General features: G+C 46.3%; 2 protein-coding genes across 11 annotated transcripts in view; one reads left to right on the forward strand and one right to left on the reverse strand.

The window, feature by feature from the left end:
- HOGA1 (4-hydroxy-2-oxoglutarate aldolase 1) overlaps positions 1 to 4901 on the forward strand; it is a 30768-nt gene extending 25867 nt beyond the window's left edge. For both annotated transcript variants that reach the window (XM_009010097.5, XM_078346199.1), the window contains one exon: positions 3575 to 4901. In XM_009010097.5, the coding sequence (XP_009008345.3) occupies positions 3575 to 3724 (150 nt within the window). In that variant the 3' untranslated portion in view covers positions 3725 to 4901. The remainder of the gene's footprint in view (positions 1 to 3574) is intronic.
- A 1934-nt stretch (positions 4902 to 6835) lies between these two features.
- On the reverse strand, positions 6836 to 22799 carry MORN4 (MORN repeat containing 4). 9 transcript variants are annotated; one of them, XM_035268670.3, is made up of 6 exons: positions 22648 to 22799; positions 15937 to 16058; positions 11253 to 11350; positions 9302 to 9416; positions 8761 to 8870; positions 6836 to 8509 (listed from the first exon to the last, which is right to left on the reverse strand). In XM_035268670.3, the coding sequence occupies exons 3-6, from the start codon at positions 11317 to 11319 to the stop codon at positions 8361 to 8363; spliced, it is 441 nt and encodes a 146-aa protein (XP_035124561.1). In that variant the 5' UTR covers positions 11320 to 11350; positions 15937 to 16058; positions 22648 to 22799; the 3' UTR covers positions 6836 to 8360. The 9 variants fall into 9 exon arrangements, with proteins under 9 accessions (XP_035124561.1, XP_078202328.1, XP_054099175.1 ...); XM_078346202.1 differs by having other exon boundaries at positions 11130 to 11350; XM_054243200.2 differs by having other exon boundaries at positions 22591 to 22799.
- Between the last annotated feature and the right edge of the window lie 475 nt (positions 22800 to 23274).

Consider the following 23274-nt stretch of genomic DNA (forward strand, 5'->3'; position numbering starts at 1 on the left):
TCTACTCCATCTTCCTGAAAGTGGAGCTCTATATATTTTTCTAAATGGTGACATTTCCCCCACTAAGAACACTAAAGCAGGTGAAAAAATACTGAAAATTGAGAAGCAGGTATGTTAAAACTCACGCCACTGTTTTAGGTTTAAATATTTCATATACCAAAAACATGAATTATAATTTTATTTTCCTGGCTTAATGGAAGCAAACTCATCAAAACATATTTTTCCAAATCTTCTAGAAAAAGATTAACCATTAAAAAGACACCAGCAGGGCACAGTGGCTCGCACCTATAATCACAGCAATTTGGGAGACTGAGGCAGGAAGATCACTTGAGCTCAGGAGTTTGAGACCAGCCTGGGCAATATAGTGAGACTTTGTCTTCAGTAAAAATAAATAAAAATTAGCCAGGCATGGTGGTGTGCAACTATAGTCCCAGCTACTCAGAGGTTGAGGCAGGGTGATTGTTTGAGCCTGTGGGGTTGAGGCTACAGTGAGCCGAGGTCATGGCACTTCACTCCAGACTGGACGAAAGAGCAAGACTGTGTCTCAAAAAAAGAAATGTAAAAAATACAATAAATAAAAATAAATACTACACCAAAAAACCCCATGTATATGGGGCACACATGATTACTTTTGTATGAGCCTTCAATATGGCGGGACACAGCTCCGTCAGATCCCGTCTTTATTTAAAACTTTGTTCATTGTGGATATTTTTTTGCATAGACTTTGATTTTTAAAAAATATTGCATTGACATATTACATATTTCGGCTGGGTGCGGTGGCTCACACCTGTAATCCCAGCATTTTGGGAGGCTGAGGCTGGCAGATCACCTGAGGTCAGGAGTTCGAGACCAGCCTGGCCAACATGGTGAAACCCCGACTCTACTAAAAATACAAAAATTAGCCAGGAGTGGTGGCTCACATCTGTGATCCCAACTACTTGGGAGGCTGAGGCAGAACAATCGCTTGAACCCAGGAGGCAGATGTTGTAGTGAGCCAGGATCATGCCACTGTACTCCAGCCTGGGGGACAAGAGTGAGACTCTGTCTCCAAACATAAAATTGTGTTGAAATATTACTTATTTTGATGTTGAGGTTTGTGGCGTCCCCTTAAGTTTTGCATGCAAGGTAAGGACCTCATGCACCTTCCCGCAGTCCCAGGCTGAGCTAGGCATTCTACAGTATTTTATTTGGGCAAAGTGGTGGGTGGACTCTAATAGAGCTCCCTCACAGCTGTATCCTTACCTCAGAGGGGTAGATTAACTTAGATTTAGATAAAGGACAGCTGAGGAGGCAAGTCTGAGTCCCTCTGGAGGTGAAGGTGCTCCGGAAATGGGACCTTTTATACATAAGTTGTAAGAACTTGCAGAAATGAAGGCTTTCACTGGGCACAGGCCATCCTGCATGTACTGAACATTCCACTGTGGTGGGGCCTCTGCTTTCCCACTGACATCCACCTGTGAAAGCGAAGGTCCCAGAACCCGCATGCCAGTAGGACAGGCAAAGGAGCAGTTTCCAGGGCTCATGGGAATTGGTCTAATATTAGTGGTGTTTTTCTCATCTGGTCCTGAGATGTCTCTATGGGGTAGGTGTTGTTATCACCTCATTTCACAGACGAAGCAGCTTGGGCTGCCCCTGGGGAAGAGCGGATGCCTAGCTGCCATCCCAATATCTGTGTGTCATCCTGACTCACCCTTCATTCTGCATCCTCTCTTGTGCCAGCTCTGGGCACATACCCAGGAATGCCTGGAACACCTTTCTGCTGCCTGGACTGTAGGCTCAGACACCCCAAGAGCAGCTTGATGTCACTCTATTAGCCCTCCCTGATTGAACACAATGTCCTTCCTCCACCTTCCAAGCAGCCTGCCTCCTGCCCTTGGCTACATTTAGGACTTTCTCCAGTCTTTGCCAGCAACCCTCGCTTAGGGTTTGAAGAGGGGCCATATCAATTATCTTTGGAAACCCATGGTAGGAGTGAGCTTTTCTCCAGGTACCTCTTACTTCTGTCCTCTCTCCTGGGTCTTTCCCACCAACTGAAGCTTTGGGTAAAAAGGCCTGGCTATTTGAACATCATGGGGGACAAGGCCTGGAGGAGGATAGCTTACCACCCATTCCAAGAAAAAAAAAATCCATGCTTGATAAAGCCTCCAGGCCTCTAGTGGTCAACAGTTACTAGTCAATCTTTCATCAATGGTTCCTGGCCTTTTTATTCCAAACAACCTCTTATTTTTACCCTCCTAAGGTTTTAGCTTCCCTCCAGATAAAACTTTCTTAAGGATTACTTTCCTAGTTTTCAGGCAGTGAAAGATTCATCTAATACTGCTGATCAGCATGAAATAACCAGGTGCTATACCAAAAGCAAGGAAATTTGATGCTTCATTTATTCTGTAAAATTCCATGCATGATTTTAAATTATAATAGCCGGGTGCCATGGCTCACACCTGTTAGTCCCAGCACTTTGGGAAGCCAAGGAGGGCAGATCACTTGAGCTCAGGAGTTCGTGACTAGCCTGGGCAACATAGTGAGACCTCATTTCTACAAAAAATGCAAAAATTAGCCAGGCATGGTGGCACACACCTGTAGTCCTAAGTGCTCTGGAGGCCGAGTTGGAAGAATCGATTGAGCCTGGGAGGTCTAGGCTGCAGTGAGCCATGATCATACCGCTGCACACTAACCTAAGCGGCAGCAGGAGACCCTGTCTCAAAAAAAAAAAAAAAAAATTAAATTAAAATAAATAAATAAATTATTCTGGGCTCAGTGGCTCATGCCTGTAATCCCAGCATGCTGGGAGGCCGAGGTGGGTGGATCACTTGAGGTCAGGGATTTGAGACCAGCCTGGACAACAGGTGAAACCCTGTCTCTACTACAAATACAAAAAAAAAAAAAAAAAAGGCCTGGTGCGGTGGCAGGTGCCCATAGTCTCAGCTACTCAGGAGGCTGAGGCAGGAGAATCGTTTGAACCTGGGAGGGGGAGGTTGCAATGAACCAAGATCATGCCACTGCACTCCAGCCTGGGTGACAGAGTGAGACTCTGTCTCAAAAAAATAAATAAATAAAAACAAATAAACTATAACAATAGCTTTAGGTCCCCCATTATCCTGAAAAAACCTTTAGAGATCATGTTGTCCAGCCCCTTCCTTTTTTAGACAAGAGAACTTACTCAGGGATAAGTAAATGACACACAGTTTATACAACAAAACTTCCTTGGGCAATGATGCTTTGCTTTTCCTGGGAGGACATTAAGTGTTTCAGGGAACTGGGCTGCAGACTGGCGATGCTCTAGTGCCTATATCCACAGCCTTGCTGTCTTCTCCCACCCCAGCTCAAGGACTGAATGCCATTCTCCTCCCTGCTGGAGTGGATTTTTCTCCTAAAACCAAAGGAGGCACTCTTCTTCCTCAATCTGAAGTTTTTGCATTTTGTTATTATAGACCTGCTCTCTGGTGTCTAAATCTGGATTCCCAATCTACCCTCAGTGCCATAGATTTGATAGTTACTTTCCTGGGGGAAGAGGGTAGGACTTCAACTTTGTGTTCAGAGAATTCTTCAGTGTTGTCTAACAGGCCCTGCTTTGCAGGTGACACGGCGCTTCGGGATCCCAGGGCTGAAGAAAACTATGGACTGGTTTGGCTACTACGGAGGCCCCTGCCGCGCCCCCTTGCAGGAGCTGAGCCCCGCTGAGGAGGAGGCACTGCGCATGGATTTCACCAGCAATGGCTGGCTCTGAGGGCAGGCAGCATCCATGGCTGGCCTGAGGCCATCTCAGTCTCCTGCCTTGCACCTGCAGCCTGAATCGGAGAGTGCGGTGGAGGGGATAAGGGGAGCGGGTGGTGGGGAGCAGGTAGAGGCTCCTTTGCCTACTTGGGTCTTCCAGCCAGCCTTTCACAGGCATGCTCATGCACACCTCCTATTCTCATGGCCCCTGACTTCTCTCTCCCTTTTATAACCTAAACTATCTATCTGGTCTGAAGACTGAGAAGGAGCAATTTCTCAATTTGTCTCTCTACTGTGGATGCTTTCCTATGCTTTGAGGCACAGGAAGTTAGAAAGGAAGGCCAGAGGGGTACTTAGGAACAGTAAGGGAAATTTTTTTTTTTTTTTTTTTTTGAGACAGTTTTGCTCTGTCACCCAGGGTGGAGTGCAGTAGGGTGATCTTGGCTCACTGCAACCCCTGCCCCCTGGGTTCAAGTGATTCTTCTGCCTCAGCCTCCCCAGTAGCTGGGATTACAGGCATGTGCCACCAGGCCCAGCTAATTTTTGTATTTTTAGTAGAGATGGAGTTTCCCCATGTTGGCCAGGCTGGTCTCAAACTCCTAACCTCAGGTGATCCACCCGCCTCAGCCCCTCAAAGTGCTGGGATTACAGGTGTGAGCCACTGTGCCCGGCTGGGAATTTGTTTTATCAAAGTGGAGTCTACTTAGATTTGGGGCTTCAAACCTGAGCCTAGCATAGTACAGCTGGAAGCCAAGGCTACTCTTACAAACCCAAGTTCTGACTCCTTCCAGAGAAGCATCAGCTTAGGAAACTTGATCAGGAAGTGTCACTGGTCTTTGAAAGAGACCTCTTTACCCACCCCCCCCACCCCAGCCCTTCCCTCCACACTGCAAGCTGCATGCCAGCCACAGTGCCCTTTTCTAAATCTATTTTCATTCATTTCCTATTCTGGTCTCTAGCCTTGATTCCAACCATTGCATGCATGGAGACAGCCCAGTGGCTTGTCAGATTGGTAAATAATGACACCTGGTGGATAAATGTTACATTCTAGAAGACTATTCTGGCCAGCCTAGGCCTGAAACACTAAGGGGACTTGGCCTGAGACAGGGCCATCCTCTTGCCTCCAGGCACTCTGCTTTTGTTATTAAAAATAATCACTTTGTTACTATAATAAAATTTAACGGGTAAAATTAGTGTGGCTATGTAAAGATGGACACTGCATTGCTATGCAGATCTTAGGTTTCCTGGGCAGATGTCAAGAACCTTCCCAGAGGCAACTGAGCTCTGATGGTCTGACTTCTCCCAGCTCTAAGAGTGGCCCCAACAATATTGAGCCAACAGGCATTCACTTACTGGAGGTCTAAGAGAGGGATAAGAGGTAAAAGAAAGCAACTGAGCTATTTAGAAACACTTAGCACTTTTATTTTATTTTTTTGAGACAGGGTCTTTCTGTGTCGCTCAGGCTGGAGTGCAGTGCCACAATCTTGGCTCACTGCAACCTCCATCTTCCAGGTTCAAGTGATTCTTCTGCCTCCTGCCTCAGCCTCCCAAGTTGCTGGGATTATAGGCATGCACCACCATGTCCAGGCAATTTTTTTATTTTTAGTAGAGATGGGGTTTCGCCATGTTGATCAGGATGGTCTTGAACTCCTGATATCAGGTGATCCTCCTGCCTCACCTCCCAAAGTGTTGGGATTATAAGCATAAACCACCACACCCAGCCAGCTTCCTTTTTGATTAAAGTGCTAAGTGTTTAGGGCCCAGTGAGGTGGCTCATGCCTGTAATCCCAACACTTTGGGAGGCTGAGGCAGGAGGATCACCTGAGGTCAAGAATTGGAGACCAGCCTGACCAACATGGTGAAACCCCATCTCTACTAAAAAATACAAAAATTAGCTGGGCATGGTGGCATATGCCTGTAATCCCAGCTATTCAGGAGGCAGGAGAATCGCTTGAACCTTGGAGGCGGAGGTTGTATTGAGCCAAGATCATGTGTCGCTACACTCTAGCCTGGGCCACAAGAGTGAAACTCCATCTCAAAAAAAAAAAAATGATGCTTTCTCCAAAATATTTAACCTTTTTCAGCGGTAATATTTGACTAGTGGCAGAAAGATGGAGATACATTTTTTTTAAAATTAATCATTAAAAAGAAAGTGTAAGGTTAAAAATGAGAGGTAAATAGATACTTGTTTGGGGGGAGGGCAGAGGCTAGAGGGAAGAAAATAAAAGATCTCAATCTTCAACCCAAAACCAGGCTCTGAATGGCACTAAAGCTTGGGACTTAGCTCCTGGGGTCTTCTCTGGGCTCAGAGGAGAATCCAGTTTAGGACTGGGAGAAACGTTAGGGCTAGACAGGCAGGGTAGTGTACTGGTTAAAAGCTCAGCCTCATGCACCTGTAGTCCCAGCTACTCGGGAGGCTGAGGTAGGAGAATTGCTTGAATCCAGGAGGCAGAGACTGTAGTGAGCTGAGATTGTGGTGCCACTGCACTCCAGCCTGGCGCCTGGTGACAGAGCAAAACTCTGTCTCAAAAAAAAAAAAAAAAAAAGCTCAGCCTCTGGGCTGAAACAGGTCAGGGTTTAAGGTCTGAGATCTGCCCCTTAGTGTCTATGGGACCTTGGAGAAACTGCTTAACTTCCCTGAGCCTCATCTGTTATACAGGGATAATAATAGTACCTTCCTCCAACGAGGACACGCATGTAAAAGGGTGAGCGTGGGGGTCGATGTTCCACCACTCTCTACTCACTGCAGAGAAAGGGAAACTCCGCAGGAGTGGACCTGCCAGAGGTACCCAGCAGGTGTGGCCATAACTGGTCTCAGGTCTTGGGCACTCTGATGCTCAGGGTGAGAGGCGCCAGTGGAAAGGGAGTTGGAATCAGAAAGACTTGGATACAAATCCCACCCAGCTGTGCCACTTACTAGTTGGGGCAACCTGAGACTGTCTAATTTAAAAAGAAAAAAAAAAGTCCATATATCTCCTCTGTAGAGGCTGAGAAAATTAAATGATTTGACATAGTAAAGTGTGCAGGGTCAGTCCCAAGGCCTAATCTCATTAACTTTTGCAAGCAGCAGATGGATTGATATTCATGAAGATGCAGGGCCAGAAAGTCAGGAAAACTAGGTATAGGCAGTTCTGGTGATTTCTTTATTCTTATAAACACCTGTTTCTACAGTACAACTCAGAGAATAAATAGAGGCACACGGCTATTACTTCCACCACAATCTGCTGTTGAGGAGACATTCAGTGTGAGGCTAGGGAGCTAGAGGTGGGGGATGTATTTGTGTACTGGGGTAAGGGGAGGCCTCCATGATAAACTCTGCAGAGATCCCATCAGTAAGGTGTGATTGCGACCTGATGGTCAAGGCTTATGATAGAAGAGCTACAGTGAGCCAAATGCTCCTTTAGTTCCCTACAGTCCTAGAGTAGGTCCAATTCTACCAAAATCCCAGGGGTTCAGGTAAGTCTGATTTATTGGTCCACTGGGAAGAAACTGTGTCAGCCCAGGCCATCCCTATGAATTCAGTTCACTCATGGTAGGGCCTGAAGTGGCCTAAACATTCTATCCTTTTCCCTGGAGTTAGTCACAAATACAAGTAATAAGATTACTGTTTACATGAGTTTCTTTCTTGACTGTCCCAAAAAGGTATCCTGTTCTCCATCTAACGAAGGAGAGAGGCACACATAGGGATTATCTGCTGTAACTTGGTGAAGGAAGACAGCGTGTCTTCTAAAGGGAGAAGGAAATAGCACTCTTACCAAATCCTTCACAGGGGCATAGGCAGGAATGAATATCAGTCCGATCAGACAAAGTGGAAGCCTGGAGCCATGATTCCAACCAGCATAAGGAGTAACATACGGCCGGGCGTGGTGGCTCACGCCTGTAATCCAAGCATTTTGGAGGCCAAGACAGGTGGATCACCTGAGGTCGGGAGTTCAAGACCAGCCTGACCAACATGGTGAAACCCTGTCTTAAAAAAAAAAAAAAAAAAAAAAAAGTAATGTACGGAAAAGCTCTGCCAGCCAGGCATGGTGGCTCATGCCTGCAATTCCAGCTCTTTGGCAGGCCCAGGCAGGAGGATCACCTGAGCCCAGGAGTTGGAGAGGAAGCTTGAGCAACATAGCAAGACCCTAACTCGATTTTTTATAATAATAAAAAGAAAAGCTCTGGCCTTGACTTTCACAGGGCTGCTGTACTGAGCCACCCCTATCTTTTTCCTATTTCTCCAGGTTAGCACAGAGCACTGGCCCTAAGCTGGGGCTAGGATCACCTGCCCCAAAAGCAGCAGAACGAAGAGATTCTGTATCACTTGGCAGAAAATGAAGCAGAAGGGTCACAGCAGGCTGCATAGGGTAACCTGAGGTCTTAGGAACAGAGTATCAACCAGTGAGAAGAGGCGGTTCCTCTGTCTTCCAGCACACAGGGGTCAGGGAAAGACAGCACCGCCAACGACTGCTGCAGGCTCTGCTGGCCAGCATCCTCAGCACTTTTCTGTGGTCCAGTTCTGGGTTGGCAGGTGACAGGGCACATATAAGGCCCTTGCTCCACTGTCATTGTCAACTTATCTCAGCTCTGGTTCATTTGCTCACCTCGAGTCAACAACGGGGGCACTGGCTTTTCCCAATACTTGTCAGCTGATACCCACGGCGCTGTCAGGCAGTGAGATTTCTGGCTGACTTGGAGGCGCTCTGGGCCCGCTGAACGACTGCGGAACACTTCTCACGCCGCAGCAGCTTGTTGTTCTCAAAGAGACCTTCATTTCGGGGGATTCCATGAGAACCATCGGGGAAAGTCAGCAGGCCTTTGAGGAGGGCAGAGCAAATGTGGGAGTGACAATGGCATTCATGTCTCAAAGATTCCTATACGTCGAGGCCGAAGAAGAGAAAAACTCCCTGCTCTACTCAGGAGTACTCTACTGGTGGGTTCAATGGGTAGGGGTCAGGGCACAGCCACTATGGATTGCTGGACACCCACGGAATTAAAACTAAACAGGCATATTTCCACCCACATTTTGCCCACCTAAGTCACCCATCCTGCTGGGCTGCAACTTACCAAAACCATCTACTCTGCCATTTTTAAATTCCCCCTCAAAGGTCATGTTGTCATGTCGAATGAAGACTCCGACACCGTTAAACTTGCCCTGGGCAAACTCCCCCTCATACCTGCAGAAACACCAAGAAGTTAGCCTTCAGTGGGAAGTTAGCTGTCCAGATGAATGGAGTCGAGCAGCTGCTGATCTCTGTTATTTAATAATGCCCAGGAGCAAGCCGATTCCACCTGTCACATAGCTCCACCTACCCCACCTATTCCCAACCAGCAGAGAAGGATCAGAGAGTATGTATGACATGAAGCCCTGATCTCAAGGAAAGAAGATAGGATGTGAATGGGAGCGGGGTGGAAAGTCATTCACTTGGTTGACATTTCAAATTTTAGGTCTACTTAAAAAATAACCAATAAGAGAACTACTTACTCCTCATCTGTATACTGCAGGGAGTGGGACAAGCTCAGGACTGACCAGATATTTACCAGTATCCCATTTTTATGTCAGAGCCTCCCTTACTTAAGGTGAAGAAAGAAATGACCTCATACCTACCTTGAACCATCTGAGAAGGTCAATACCCCAAAGCCATTAAAGAGCCCATTCTCAAAATGACCCAGGTAGGTACCACCATCTGCAAACATCAGTTGACCAAAACCATGCCTGCGGCCTGAACAAAGAGAAGGATAGGTTTCAGGTTGGAAGGAGACAGTTTCAGGGTCTCTTCTTACTCTTTTAGCATCCCTTACTTGCCATCACCCTACTCACAAAGAAAATGAGAAGCAGTAGGGGCCAGGCACAGTGGCTCACGCCTGTAATCCAGCACTTTGGGAGACTGAGGTGGGTGGACCTGAGGTCAGGAGTTCGAGACCAGCCTGGCCAACACCGCAAAACCCTATCTCTACTAAAAATACAAAAATTAGCCAGGCATTGTGGCATGTGCCTGTAATCCCAGCTACGCTGAGGCAGGAGGATCGCTTGAACCTGGGTGGCGGAGGTTGCAGTGAGCAGAGATAGTGCCACTGCACTCCAGCCTGGGCAATAGAGTGAGACTGTGTCTCAAAAAAAACAAACAAAAAAAAAAAAATAGAAAAGAAAACAAGAAGCAAACCTGGCTCCTGGGGCCTTCCCATCTTATCACTACAGATTTGAAGCAGTCCCCCAAGTATGAATAACAGAGCAGTTAACAATAGCTAACATTTATAGTGCCTTTACTATGTACCAGCCTCTTTTTTTTCTTATTTCTTTTGGAGACAGAGTCTCAATCTGTCACCCAGGCTGGAGCACAGTGGTGAAATCTTGGCTCACTACAACCTCCAACTTCTGCGTTCAAGTGATTCTCCTGCCTCAGCCTCCTGAGTAGCTGGGATTACCGTGTTGGATTACAGGCAAGAGTCACTGTGCATGGCCTAAATTCTTGAGCCTTGAGAAATTGTACAGATGTGATGTGACCTTGCCTCCTTCAATCCCAAGCCTTTCTTCCTGGCTTTTAAATACCTGGTGGCCTCTTTCATGTGGCCTGTTAGAGGAGAGACCTCCGGAGGTTCTGCTGGGTGGGCTGTATCCATCACAAGAACTCCCTTGAATTCTATTTGAAAGGCACGATTAATCCCCCAACATCTTGTTCTGTTTTCTGGTCAGTTCAGAGAGTAAACACAGCCCTATTGATGTAATAAAGCTCAAACCAGTGCTGCTAATCAGGCTGTTAGATTTGCCTAGTAGCTTTAAGGTGCTAATGGGGTACTGTTTTTTCTAAACATAGAGAGAGGCAACGTAGTTAGATGTTGAGGGCACTGAGTCAGGCTGCCTGCTGTGTTTACCTTCTTGTTCTACCACTTAGAGTTCTGTGATCTTGAGTAAGTTAGCGTCTCCTTGCCTCAATTTCCCCATCTGTTAAATGGGAATAATAATAGTATGTGCCTACCTCATAAAGTTGTCAGGAGGATTAAATAAGATGATAAATACAAACTGCTTAGAAGAGAGGCTGGCACAGGCGGGGCAGCATGGCTCATGCCTGCAATCCCAGCACTTTGGGAGGCTGAGGCGGGCAGATCACCTGAGGTCAGGAGTTTGAGACCAGCCTGGCCAGCATGGTGAAACCCAGTCTCTACTGAAAATACAAAACTTAGCTGGATGTGGTGGCAGCTGCCTGTAATCCCAGCTACTTGGGAGGCTGAAGCACGAGAATTGCTTGAACCTGGGAGGCAGAGGTTGCAGTGAGCTGTGACTGTGTCACTGCACTCTGGCCTAGGTGACAGAGCGAGACCCCATCTTGGAAAAATGAAAAAAGAAAGATATAACTTATTCCTGGAGGTTGAATAAACAATAGCATTTTCTAATTCCTTTACTTAATCCTAAAATAGAATAAAGGAAAGGCAGAGACTATATGGAATTAAACCCTGGAGTTGGAAATGAAGATCCATAAAGTTGGCTGTATGTCCTGATGTATTTGTCCTCCAGCAAGTGAAGTGCTCATCACTGGATACTCCCCAGGGGTCCTTCTCACCCTCCTTCCACTCGCCACGATATTCCTCCCCACTGGAGTAGGTGAAGGAACCTTTTGTCAGGGTCATGGTGACAGCTTACAGGATAAAAGAATGAAAACTGTAGGAAATAAGCAAAGGAGAACCAGTGTCATGGAATGGCTGGAGGAAAGGACGGCAAAGCAATGTTGTAGATACAGTCTAAAGTCTGGTAAGTGTTGGCTCCCTTAGGTGTGTTTAACAAAAATACCCACGTCTCCAACCACTACCAGCACCATCATCTCCACTTCTGCCCAAGTTCTCTTATCCTCCTGCTTATCTTAAAAGTTTTCAGCCAGTTCCTTTTTCTATGACCTGGGATGGAAATGGAGGATTAATCTACAAATATTTACTTGATATCTACTACGTGCTCAGTTGATATATAAAATACAGTATCTTCCCTTGATGAGTTTATAATCTAGGTAATAATACTAACAATTGAAACAATGAATTACATCAGAGATAATGTAATTAAGTGCCAACTTGGATGGCAGAGATTAACAAAGACACAAGACAGGCAGAATTTAAAACAAGCAGACAAGCAGCGGAGAAGGTAAAGAGCAGTTCTAGAATCAGACAACACGGTGAACGGGCCAGGTGCAGCAGCTCATGCCTGTAATCCCAACACTTTGGGAGGCTGAGGTGGGCGGATCACCTGAGGTCAGGAGTTTGAGACCAGCCTGGCCAACATGGTGAGACCCTGTCTGTACTAAAAATACAAAAATTAGTTGGGCATGGTGGCAGGAGCCTATAATCCTAGCTACTTGGGAGGCTGAGGCAGAATTGCTTGAACCCAGGAAGCAGAGGTTGCGGTGAGCCAAGATGGCACTACTGTACTCCAGCCTGGGTGACAGAGCAACACTGTGTTTCAAAAAAAATACTGGGCGCTGTGGCTCATGCTAGTAATCCCAGTACTTTGGGAGGCCAAGGCAGGTGGATCACTTGAGGTCAGGAGTTCAAGACCAACCTGGCCAACATGGTGAGACCCCATCTCTACTAAAAATACAAAAAATTAGCCGGTCATGGTGGTGCACGCCTGTAATTCCAGCTACTCAGGAGGCTGAGGCAAGAGAATTGCTTGAACCTGGGAGGCAGAGGTTGCAGTGAGCCGAGATAGCGCCACTGCACTCTAGCCTGGGTGACACAGCAAGACTCTGTCTCTAAAAAAGGAAAACACGGGAAATGAACACTCTAAGGCCAATGTAAATAGGAGATGTTCTATGGCAAAATAAGAAGCCTGGTCTCACTACAGTTGAGGGTTTATTTGGGGAGTAATAGGACTTCATAGGTACATACAGCCACAATCTTAAATTTGAAGAGAGGCCTGGTGCAGTAACTCACACCTGTAATCCCAGCACTTTGGGAGGCTGAGGTGAAAGGATCACTTGAGTCCAGGAGTTCAAGACCAGCCTGGGCAGCATAGCAGGACCTCATGTCAAAAGTGTAAAATTAAAAAATAAAAAATAGGTGGGGTGCAAAATGGCTCACGCCTGTAATCCCAGTACTTTGGGAGGCTGAGGTGGGCAGATTACAAGGTCAAGAGTTTGAGACCAGCCTGGCCAACATGGTGAAACCCCGCCTCTAGTAAAAATGCAAAAATTAGCTAGATGTGGTAGCAGGCACCTGTAATCCCAGCTACTTGGGAGCCTGAGGCAGGAGAATTGCTTGAACCCGGGATCCGGATGTTTCAGTGAGCTGAGATCACGCTACTGCACTCCAGCCTGGGTGACAGAGCAAGACTCTGTCTTGAAAACAATTATAAATAAATAAATAACAAATTTGAAAAGAACCTGACAGATTTAGCCCAACCTCTCATTTTACAGGAGAAATAGAAGTCCAGAGAGGTTGTAAAATTTGTTGGCAGCCTCCCCTGACTATACTAGTCCTTTTTTTCCTGTATAGCACAGCCTCTGCTTTTAGGTCAGGCTAACTTAAAGAGACCTTTGAAGATGGGCATAAGAGTTTACAGCACACAAGGGAAGAAAAGAGGCCACCTCTGGGGGTTTGTGAACCAGGATGTAAGATGATGCAGGCAGTGTGTAGGAAAAAATGAATGTGGTAGCATGAAGTGGGATAGGTTGGAGCAGCAAGTCTATAGTCAGAAAAGCTTGCAAGGAAGGGAACTATGACAGTGCAGCAGATTGTAAAAATGGGCACAGATATTCTCCCTCCGTTCATGACCCTGCAATGTGACAAGACAGTTCCTCCCATTAAGAGGCAGAGTTGTCCGGGTGTGGGGGCTCATGCCTGTAATCCCAGCACTCTGGGAGGCTGAGGCAGGTGGATCACCTGAGGTCAGGCCTTTGAGACCAGCCTGGTCAGCATGGTGAAACCCTGTCTCTACTAAAAATACAAAATTTAGCCGGGTTTGGTGGCGGGCGCCTGTAATCTCAACTGAACTCGGGAGGCTGAGGCAAGAGAATCATTGGGACCCAGGAGGCAGAGGTTGCAGCGAACTGAGATTGTGCTATTGCACCCCATCCTGGGCAACAAGAGCAAAACTCCATCTCAAAAAAAAAAAAATTAGTGGTGGTGGGCTACCATAGTAGCTGTATTCCCAGCCACTCGGCTGGCTGAGGCAGAAGAATGGCTTAAACCCGGGAGGCAGAGGTTGCAGTGAGTTGAGATCACACCACCACAATCCAGCTAGATGTGGTAGTGTGTGCCTGTAGTCCCAGCTACTCAGGAGACTGAGGTGGCAGGATCCCTTGAATCCAGGAGTTTGAGGTTACAGTGAGCTATGACTGTGCCACTGCACTCTAGCCTGGTTGACAGAGCAAGACCCTGTCTCTAAAAAATAAATAAGTAAATAAAAGATGAAAGGGTGAATGAAAAGACCTAGGGAATTAAAAAAGAAATAGGGTTTGTATTTTTTAGTATATCAAATGACATACTATTTACCTCTGTTTATATTTAATGATTTTTGGGGTACATTAATTCCCTTTTTCTTTTTTTTTTTTTGAGACAGAGTCTCCCTCTGTCGCCCGGGCTGGAGTGTAGTGGTGTGATCTCGGCTGACTGCAACCTCTGCCCCCTGGGTTCAAGCGATCCTTCCACCTCCGCCTCCCTAAGTGCTGGAATTACAGATGTGAGCCACCACACCCGGCGTGAGCATCCGTGCTTTTTTTTTTTTTGAGACGGAGTTTCGCTCTTGTTACCCAGGCTGGAGTGCAATGGCGCGATCTCGGCTCACCGCAACCTCCGCCTCCTGGGTTCAGGCAATTCTACTGCCTCAGCCTCCTGAGTAGCTGGGATTACAGGCATGTGCCACCATGCCCAGCTAATTTTTTGTATTTTTAGTAGAGACGGGGTTTCACCATGTTGACCAGGATGGTCTCGATCTCTTGACCTCGTGATCCACCCGCCTCGGCCTCCCAAAGTGCTGGGATTACAGGCATGAGCCACCGCACCCGGCCGAGCATCCGTGTTTTTAAAATATATTATCTAATTTCATCTCACACTAACTTTTTGAGGTGTGTATTATTATTTCCACTTTAGACATGAGGAAACTAAGGTGCAGAGAGGATAAGCAAATTAACTAAGGTCATACATTAACATATGGGAACTAACATGTAAAAGTTAGAATCAGAGGTCTGGCAGCTGGCCTTGCTGGCACAAGTTCTTATACTAACTTATACCATCCTATTCCTATCTGGCCTCCCAGGATAACATGGTGGTGTTGTAGACTCTGCACATAGAAGGACTTGAGTTCAAATTCGAGTTCACTGTGTAACTATGGGCAAGGTATTTCAGCATCTCTGCATCTCTCCATCTCAGTCTCCTCATCTGCAATGTGGAAATAACATACGTATTTTGCAGAATTGTCAGGTGGACTAAATTAAGTATCTGAGAGTCAAAAAAGAAAGAAAAAGGAAAGAGAATAGCACACATGTAAATACCTAGAACACTGCCAGGGCCTACCCACTAAATGTTAGTTTCTTTTCCTCTTTCAAAGTTTTATACTTAAACTCATACATTTACTTACTGTAATGAAAACTTCTATAGATCTTTCCTCAGTAAAAAATGCTACCAGTGTAATTCAAACAACACTTGGAAAATGAAAATCTCAGCAATTTTGACTAAAGAGCTGAATACTAAGTAGAGGGAAAACAAACTATAGTTGACACTCATCCACTCTGTATCAACATCCTACAGGATATTTTTATTTTGGCCTTATGTCATAATGACTTTTTTTTAAGGAGACACTGTCTCGCTCTGTTGCCCATGCTGGTGTGCAATGGCATGATCATAACTCACTGCGACCCCAAACTTGTGGGCTCGAACAATCCTCCTGCCCCAGTCTTCTGAGTAGCTAGGATTATAGACACACACCACCATGCCCAACTAATTGATTTTTTTTTAGAGATGGTGTCCCATTATGTTGCCCAGGCTGATCCCAAACTCCTGGCCTCAAGCAATCTCTGGCCTTGGCCTCCCAAAGTGCTAGGATTATGGGCATGAGCAACCACATCCAGCCTCATAATGAATTTTTTTTTTTAAAGAGAACAAGTGGCTAGGTACAGTGGCTCATGCCTGTAATCCCAGCACTTTGGGAGGCTGAGACTGGTGGATCCACTGAGTTCAGGAGTTCAAGACCAGCCTGGCCAACATGGTGAAACCCCGTCTCTACTAAAAGTACAAAAATTAACTGGGCATGGTGACAGGTACCTGTAATCCCAGCTACTCGGGAGGCTGAAGCAGGAGAATCGCTTGAGTCCGGGAGGTAGAGGTTGCAGTGAGCTGAGATAGTGCCATTGCACTCCAGTCTAGGCCACAGAGGGGAACTCTGTCTGTTTCAAAAAAAAAGAGAGAGAGAGAGAACAAGCATCAGAACCGTCTCGCTCTGTTACCCAGATTGGAGAGCAGTGGCATGATCTCGGCTCATTGCAACCTCCGCCTCCAGGGTTCAATAGATTTTCCTGCCTCAGCCTCCCAAGTGGGATTACAGTTGTATTCCACCACATCCGGCTAATTTTTGTGTTTTTTTAGTAGAGACAGGATTTTACCATGTTGGCCAATCTGGTCTCGAATTCCTGACTTCAGGCGATCCACCCACCTCGGCCTCCCAAAGTGCTGGAATTATAGGCGTGAGCCAGTGCCGGCCTTTTTATTTTTATTTTTTAAGACAGTTTCGTTCCTGTGGCCCAGGCTGGAGTGCAATGGTGAATGGTTCGGTCTTGGCTCACCGCAATGTCCACCTCCCGGGTTCAAGTGATTCTCCTGCCCAGCCTCCCAAGTAGGTGGAATTACACACACCTGCCACCACTCCCTGCTAATTTTTCTATTTTCAGTAGAGACGGGGTTTCACCATGTTAGTCACGCTGGTCAAACTCCTGATCTCAGTTGATCCTCCTGCCTTGGCCTCCCAAAGTGTTGCGACTACAGGCATGAGTCACTGTGCCCAGGTGATTTTTTTGTTTGTTTAATGGAGACTGGTGCTGGTGACTTTGCTGAGTAGCTTCAGCGGAGGGACCTGAAAACCTTTTTTCTTTTTCTTGTCTCTTTTTTTTGAGACACTCTCACTCTGTCACCCAGGTTGAAGTGCAATGGCTCGATCTCAGCTCACTGCAACATTTGCCTCCTGGGTGCAAGCAATTCTTATGCTTCAGCCTCCTGAGTAGCTGAGCTTACAGGTGCCTGCCACCATACCTGGCTACTTTTTGTATTTTTAGTAGAGACAGAGTTTCACCACGTTGGCCAGGCTGGTCTCGAACTCCTGGCCTCATGTTATCTGCCCACCTCGGCCTCCCAAAGTGCTGGATTTGAGCCACCTTGCCCAGCCAGAACATAATGATTTTTGATACAGATATTGAAAGCCCAGAAATGGTCTGATGTGAAAATAGGCCTGACCAGAGCAGGGCTCAGCGACATCTTCAACACATTGGCTCTGTCTCAAGTTTCATCCCAGCCATGAGGACGGATGAGTTCTAAGAATCCCTGTGTTCTTGTCCAAATAAGAGAAAAGATTCATTTCTTGCATAAATGAAGGCCAACCTTGTGGAGACTCTTCTAGAGATGTTTGGGGGCCACTCCCATAGGACTTTCTCCCTTCTTCATTTATCAGTCAAGAATTCCATTTCCAGTATCTCTCACACAGAAGATATCCAAGGCAAGGACCATTATCTTCTTGTAGTAAACTGCCTCCAAACATCTGGGAGCTATGTTCTGAGAGATGATGCTGGTACTTGCTGTGTCATCTCTGTCCTATCAGTGTCTCAGAAGGTCAGCATCCAGTTTCAGGCTCATAAGCCTCTTATCACTGGCCCAGCATCAGAGTGTGCTGGGTTAGAGGCCAACATGACTCCATTACAAATACAATATTAATGAGAGTATGAGAAGCAGTTTTCCATCAGAACAGAGGAAAATTCTTTCCAGTACAGATGGGCATTTTGATCAGGCTATCTTCAGCTCTTCCCAGAATTTTTTTTTTCTTATTTATTTATGCTTTTTTTTCCCCCAGCTCTTCCCAGAATTAAGTCACAGTACTAAAAGTAAGCTTATGGTTGAAATTTCATTCCTTCAAAGCGGAGTAGAAGCTGAAGGGCTATATCTTCCACTAAATTTTATAATTAAACAACCATTCCAAAACCTAAACACAAAATCACTATTTATACAAAAAGATTATAAGAGCATTTCCTTGAGATGTTTGGCAGCAGTTAACCAACTTGTTTTCACTCAAAATTTGAAAGGAGTTATTGTAGCGGGATTTGAGGAGTCATATTCACTACACAGGAGTCAGGAAAAGCACTGCCTTGTATTTATTTACTTTTTCTCAAGGCTACAGAAAACTTCCAAAGAGTGGCATCATATACCTTATTCCAGAAGGACCACTAGATTACTGAAAGAAGGGAATGTTTCTCCAGTTTGAGAGTTATTTATGGACAAAGTACTAGTTCTCAAGTTGTACACCTTCCCCCCTCCAAAGGATTTTTTTTTTTTGAGACAGAGTCTCACTGTGTTGCCCAGGCTGGAGTGTAATGGTGTGATCTTGGCTCACTGCAACCTCCACCTCCCAGGCTAGAGAGATTTTCATGCCTCAGCCTCCTGAGCCTCCTGAGTAGCTGGGATTACAGGTGTGCCAGCATGCCCAGCTAATTTTTATATTTTTAGTAGAGATGAGGTTTTGCCATGTTGGTCACACTGGTCTCAAACTTTTGGCCTCAATTGATCTGCCTGCCTTGGCCTCCCAAAGTGCTGGGATTACAGGCATGAGCCACTGTGCCCAGCCCCTAACTACTTTTTTAGTATGCTATTAGCTCTTGGGGATTATATCAGAAATATTTTAAGGAAGCCAATGAGACCAGAAAGGTTACCTTTTTATTGCCAAATGTGGCAGACTGTATTTCCAAGACGTTTGCAATAGTATCTTCTGTCTTACATGTTTGTCTACAATTTGACCTGGCTGCTGACCCATTAAAAGGTGAAATCTACCTCCCCTCCCTTGAATCTGAGTAGGCTTGTGACTGCTTGGACCAATGGAACACAATGAAAATGTGTTCTGAGGTTAGATCACAAAAGGTGATACAACTTCCATCTTGCTCACCAATATATTCACACTTGGACACCTGAGCCACCACATAAAAAGCCTGACTACCCAGAGGCTAACAGTGAAAGCCAAGTCACACAGGAAAGCCATATACTGGTGCTCCAGTTGGCTGTCCTTACCTTTGAATCATTCTATCTTAGGTACCAGGCATCAGTGAAGGAGCCTTCAGATGATTCCAACCCTCAGCCACTGAGCCTGCGTTCCATCCCGTATCAGGGAGCAGAGAGGCCTCCCATGACACCCGGTCCAAATTCCTGACCCACAGAAACCGTGAACATCATGTGGTTGTTTTAAGCTGCTAAATTCTGGGGTACTTTGTTATATGGCAATAATAACTGGAATACCATGTTTCAACCTAACCCTGCCACCATCCTCTACCATTGGCTTTCAACAGTATATAGTACAAACTTTCATTCCATTTTGATTTAGGGACATATAGCAAATTCCCTTAGGCAGATGCTTGCCAAAATGATGTCCATTGCTAAGACCACAATCAGAAGTGCTAATGTAAGGGAACACATGTAGAATCCATGGGTCTAAGGCCATGGTTGAATATATTTGGCTAGAAACTGTAACATGTGCCCAAATAGTTGATATTGTTGCTATTTGGGATACTGTCTGGATTTTAATTTATGACTTTTATAATTAACCATGCTAATAAATAGCTGTATAGCTACTGACCCAAAAAGGAATTTCACCAATAACTATGGTCATTGAGACAAATCTGGTTTAACAAAATATAGCCAGTGCTGATGAAGATGGAAAGCCCAATACTTTTTTTTTTTTTTGGAGACAGAGTCTAGCTCTGTCATTCAAGCTGGAGTGCAGTGACGTCATCTCAGCTCACTGCAACCTCTGCGTCCTGGGCTCAAGCCATCCTCCCACCTTTAGCCTCCTGAGTAGCTGGGACTACAGAAACATGCCACCACATGCAGCTAATATTTGCATTTTTTTGTAGAGATGGGGTTTCACCATGTTGTCCAGGCTGGTCTTGAACTCCTGGGCTCAAGTGATCTGCCCACCTCAGCCTTCCAAAGTGCTAGGAATACAGGTGTGATCCACTGTGCCTGACCCAATACTTTAATAAGGGATACAAATCAGTATCTGTATCAGTTAACCAAATCATCTTTTTAAAGAGAATATATGGCTTAGGGGTTTAGGCTCCAGATATATACATGGAATCCAGTCACAAGCCAAGATGATTCACACTTCTAAACAGACACCCACCCTTTCTGCACTCCTGACAGATGGGTTGCGAAAGATCAGTCCAAACATTTACATAAAAGAAAATTACTGGCTGGGCGTGGTGGCTCACACCTGTAATCCTAGCACTTTGGGAGGCCGAAGTGGGTGGATCATCTGAGGTCAAGAGTTCAAGACCAGCCTGGCCATCATGGTGAAACCCCATCTTTAAAAAAAAAAAAAAAAAAGCCGGGCACAGTAGCTCACACCTATAATTCCAGCACTTTGGGAGGCCGAGGTGGGTGGATCACGAGGTCAACAGATCAAGACCATCCTGGTCAACATGGTGAAACCCCATCTCTACTAAAAATACAAAAAATTAGCTGGGCATGGTGGTGCATGCCTGTAATCCCAGCTACTCAGGAGGCTGAGGCAGGAGAATTGCCTGATCCCAGGAGGCGGAGGTTGCGGTGAGCCGAGATCGCACCATTGCACTCCAGCCCGGGTAAGAAGAGTGAAACTCCGTCTCAAAAAAAAAAAAAAGAAAAGAAAAAGAAAATTATTATTATGTCCCTATAAACCAATACACTATTAGTCTGCACTATAGACCACATTCTTGCTACTTTTATTTTCTTCTGCCCCAGACCTTTCTTTTTTTATTTTCTTATTTCCAAACAGAACTCTGAGACAGTAATGAGAATTTTTGTTTCCATTCTTTTTATCTTTTTCTAATTTTAAGAAATCAACTTATTAAAGAACACTTTGTATTCACAGTAACCTGTGTCCAATTTAAGAGGATTTAAAAGAAAAAAAAAAAATAACATAAAGAGGAACAGGGCCAGGCCTGGTGGCTCACTCCTGTAATCCCAAAACTTTGGGAGGCCAAGGCAAGAGGATTGCTTGAGCCCAGGAGTTCAACACCAACCTGGGAAATGTAGTGAGACCTCATCTCTACCAAAAAAAAAAAAAATTAGCCAGATGTGGTGGTGCATGCCTGTAGTCCCAGCTACTCAGGAGGCTGAGGTGGGAGGACTGCTTGAGCCCAGAATTTGAGGCTGTGGTGAGCAGTGACAGCACCACACCTGCACTCCAGCCTGGGCAACAGAGCCAGACCTTGTCTCAAAAAAAAAAAAAAAAAAAAAAAGTTGAGGCAGTGGTGTGGGGAGATCCAGTTAGAGAATATTGTTTGGAGGCAGCCACCCTAACTACCCACATATACCTTCACACTGTCCCCACAAAACCACCCTTCCCAGGGTACAATAGTCTTGTCAAATTACTTCAGTAATAAAGAAAGCAGTTCATAGGCTTTTAGAATCTTAAAGAGGAGAAAATGGAGGCTTTGATAAACAAAAATTAGCATTGTTAGGAACCTCGAACAAAAAGTCAACTATTCTATTTATTTATTTATTTTGAGACGGAGTCTTGCTCTGTCACCAAGCTGGAGTGCAGTGGCCCAATCTGGGCTCACTGCAATCTGCGCCAGTCGGGTTCAAGCGATTCTCCTGCCTCAGCCTCGGGAGTAGCTGGGACTACAGGTATGCCACCATGCTCAGTTAATTTTTTTTATGTTAGTGGAGACAGAGTTTCACCATGGCCAGGATGGTCTCAATCTCTTGACCTCACCCCGCCTGGAGCAATCTTGGCTCACGGCAACTTCCGCCTGCTGGGTTCAAGCGATTCTCCTGCATCAGCCTCCCAAGAAACTGGGGATTACAGGCATGAGCCACCATGCCAGGCGAATTTTGTATTTTTAGTGGAGACAGGATTTCTCCATGTTGGTCAGGCTGGTCTCGAACTCTCGAGCTTAGGTGATCCGCCCACCTCGGCCTCCCAAAGTGCTGGGATTACAGGCTAAATATTCTTTTTCAAGTGTTTAAAATGAGCTCGAAATAACTGTTTTTTATTATAAGTCTAACCTCCTCTTTCCCCTTGTGAAAAGTAAACAAATGTATATCGTTGCTAATTGAAGAAAGTGGGAAGAAGATACTGGCGCCAAAAAGAATGTTAAAAAAAAAAAAAAAAAAAAAAAAGGCGATGATGACCTGGGGGCAATTGGGACTAGGGAGCAACACTGCCAGAATCCTATCCTATTTCAGGGGAAAAGGAATGCCTGGGCTGGGCTCCGTTACAGCAGTTATTCCTGCTGGTACCTAAGCAGTTCAGAGATGCTAGACTGCAGGAATACCACCCATCAACAAATTAAAGCAACCCCTTCCCCAGGTTTCCATATGTGGGAGTTCTCTCCACCAGTGCGACAAAGGCGGGCCCTGGGAAAACAAAGCCCTAGACCACAACAAAGCAACACCCTCTCGCGCCCCATTTTCGCGTTCCAGCCAGGCTCCTTTCCGCTACCCGGGCCCGCTCTCCCGCCTGGCAGGTATAACGCTCACACGGGTCTGCCATTCCCCGACTCAGCCTCGCAGCCCCTGCGCGCCAACCCGACTGCCGTGGACTCTTCTGGGCCTCGACCCCCGCGGTGGAGACTAAAGGGTCTAGGTTTGTGTCCCACACAGGCAGCTGCCCTCGGGTCAGCGTATCCGAGATGGACCGCGCCCCCCAGCCGGGTCATCTCGTGCTAGTTCCTCAATGCCCACCTGGCCGATTACAGTCTGTCTCGGCACCCTCCCTCCCGCGCCGCGCCTGCAGCCAACCTGGGGCCGGCCTTTCGGGATGACCGTCACGCCTCGACGCAGGGCTCCAGCGCCTCGGACTTTTCCTGGGCTCCCGGCTGCCACCTTGCTCTCTGCCACCTCCACCAGCACTTGCCCCACTTGACACCGCCATCCCGGCCACCGCACTGGGCACAATCCCCGCTGCCCATTGGCTGTTACCTAGGCAACCGCGAGCAACGCCACACTCCATTGGCCCAGCCCGTCTCCGCGCCATCTTTGTGCGGGGCGGAGTGTTTGCGAGCCGGGGCTGACTTTGTGCAAGAGAGATGGTCCCACCTCTGCAAAGCAGATAAAGACAGAGGATCGAGGTCTGGTCTACCAGAGGCCGTCTAGTTGAAATGGCAACCCAGAGAAAACCATACCTGCGCCCGAAGCAACAGTGACCATCAACGCTAACGGCTCTGATCCTGCTCCAGTCCCTACTGCTGTCAAAGGCCCCGCCGCGGAGTTTAAGGCAGATTCTAAATCCAGCTTCAGAGAAGCAGCTTTGTAAATTGTAACGCGCTGGACAGAACAGCCTCCAATAACTCTGTGCCAGACATTGTGATATCGAGACACGTTTGCATTCATTATAGGAATTCGTGCTGTCCTTGTCATTACCTAGAT

The sequence above is a fragment of the Callithrix jacchus genome, chromosome 12 (assembly GCF_049354715.1).
Source record: "Callithrix jacchus isolate 240 chromosome 12, calJac240_pri, whole genome shotgun sequence".
NCBI lineage: Eukaryota > Metazoa > Chordata > Mammalia > Primates > Cebidae > Callithrix > Callithrix jacchus.

Coding starts and splice junctions, on each gene's coding strand:
- MORN4 (XM_078346201.1), bottom strand. CDS start 11,319: ATGACCCTGACAAAAGGTTCCTTCACCTACTCCAGTGGGGAGGAATAT. Junction 8,871..9,301: donor ACCTTCTCAGATGGTTCAAG/GTAGGTATGAGG, acceptor GTGTTTCTGCAG/GTATGAGGGGGAGTTTGCCC. Junction 8,510..8,760: donor TGGCAGAGTAGATGGTTTTG/GTAAGTTGCAGC, acceptor CCCTCCTCAAAG/GCCTGCTGACTTTCCCCGAT.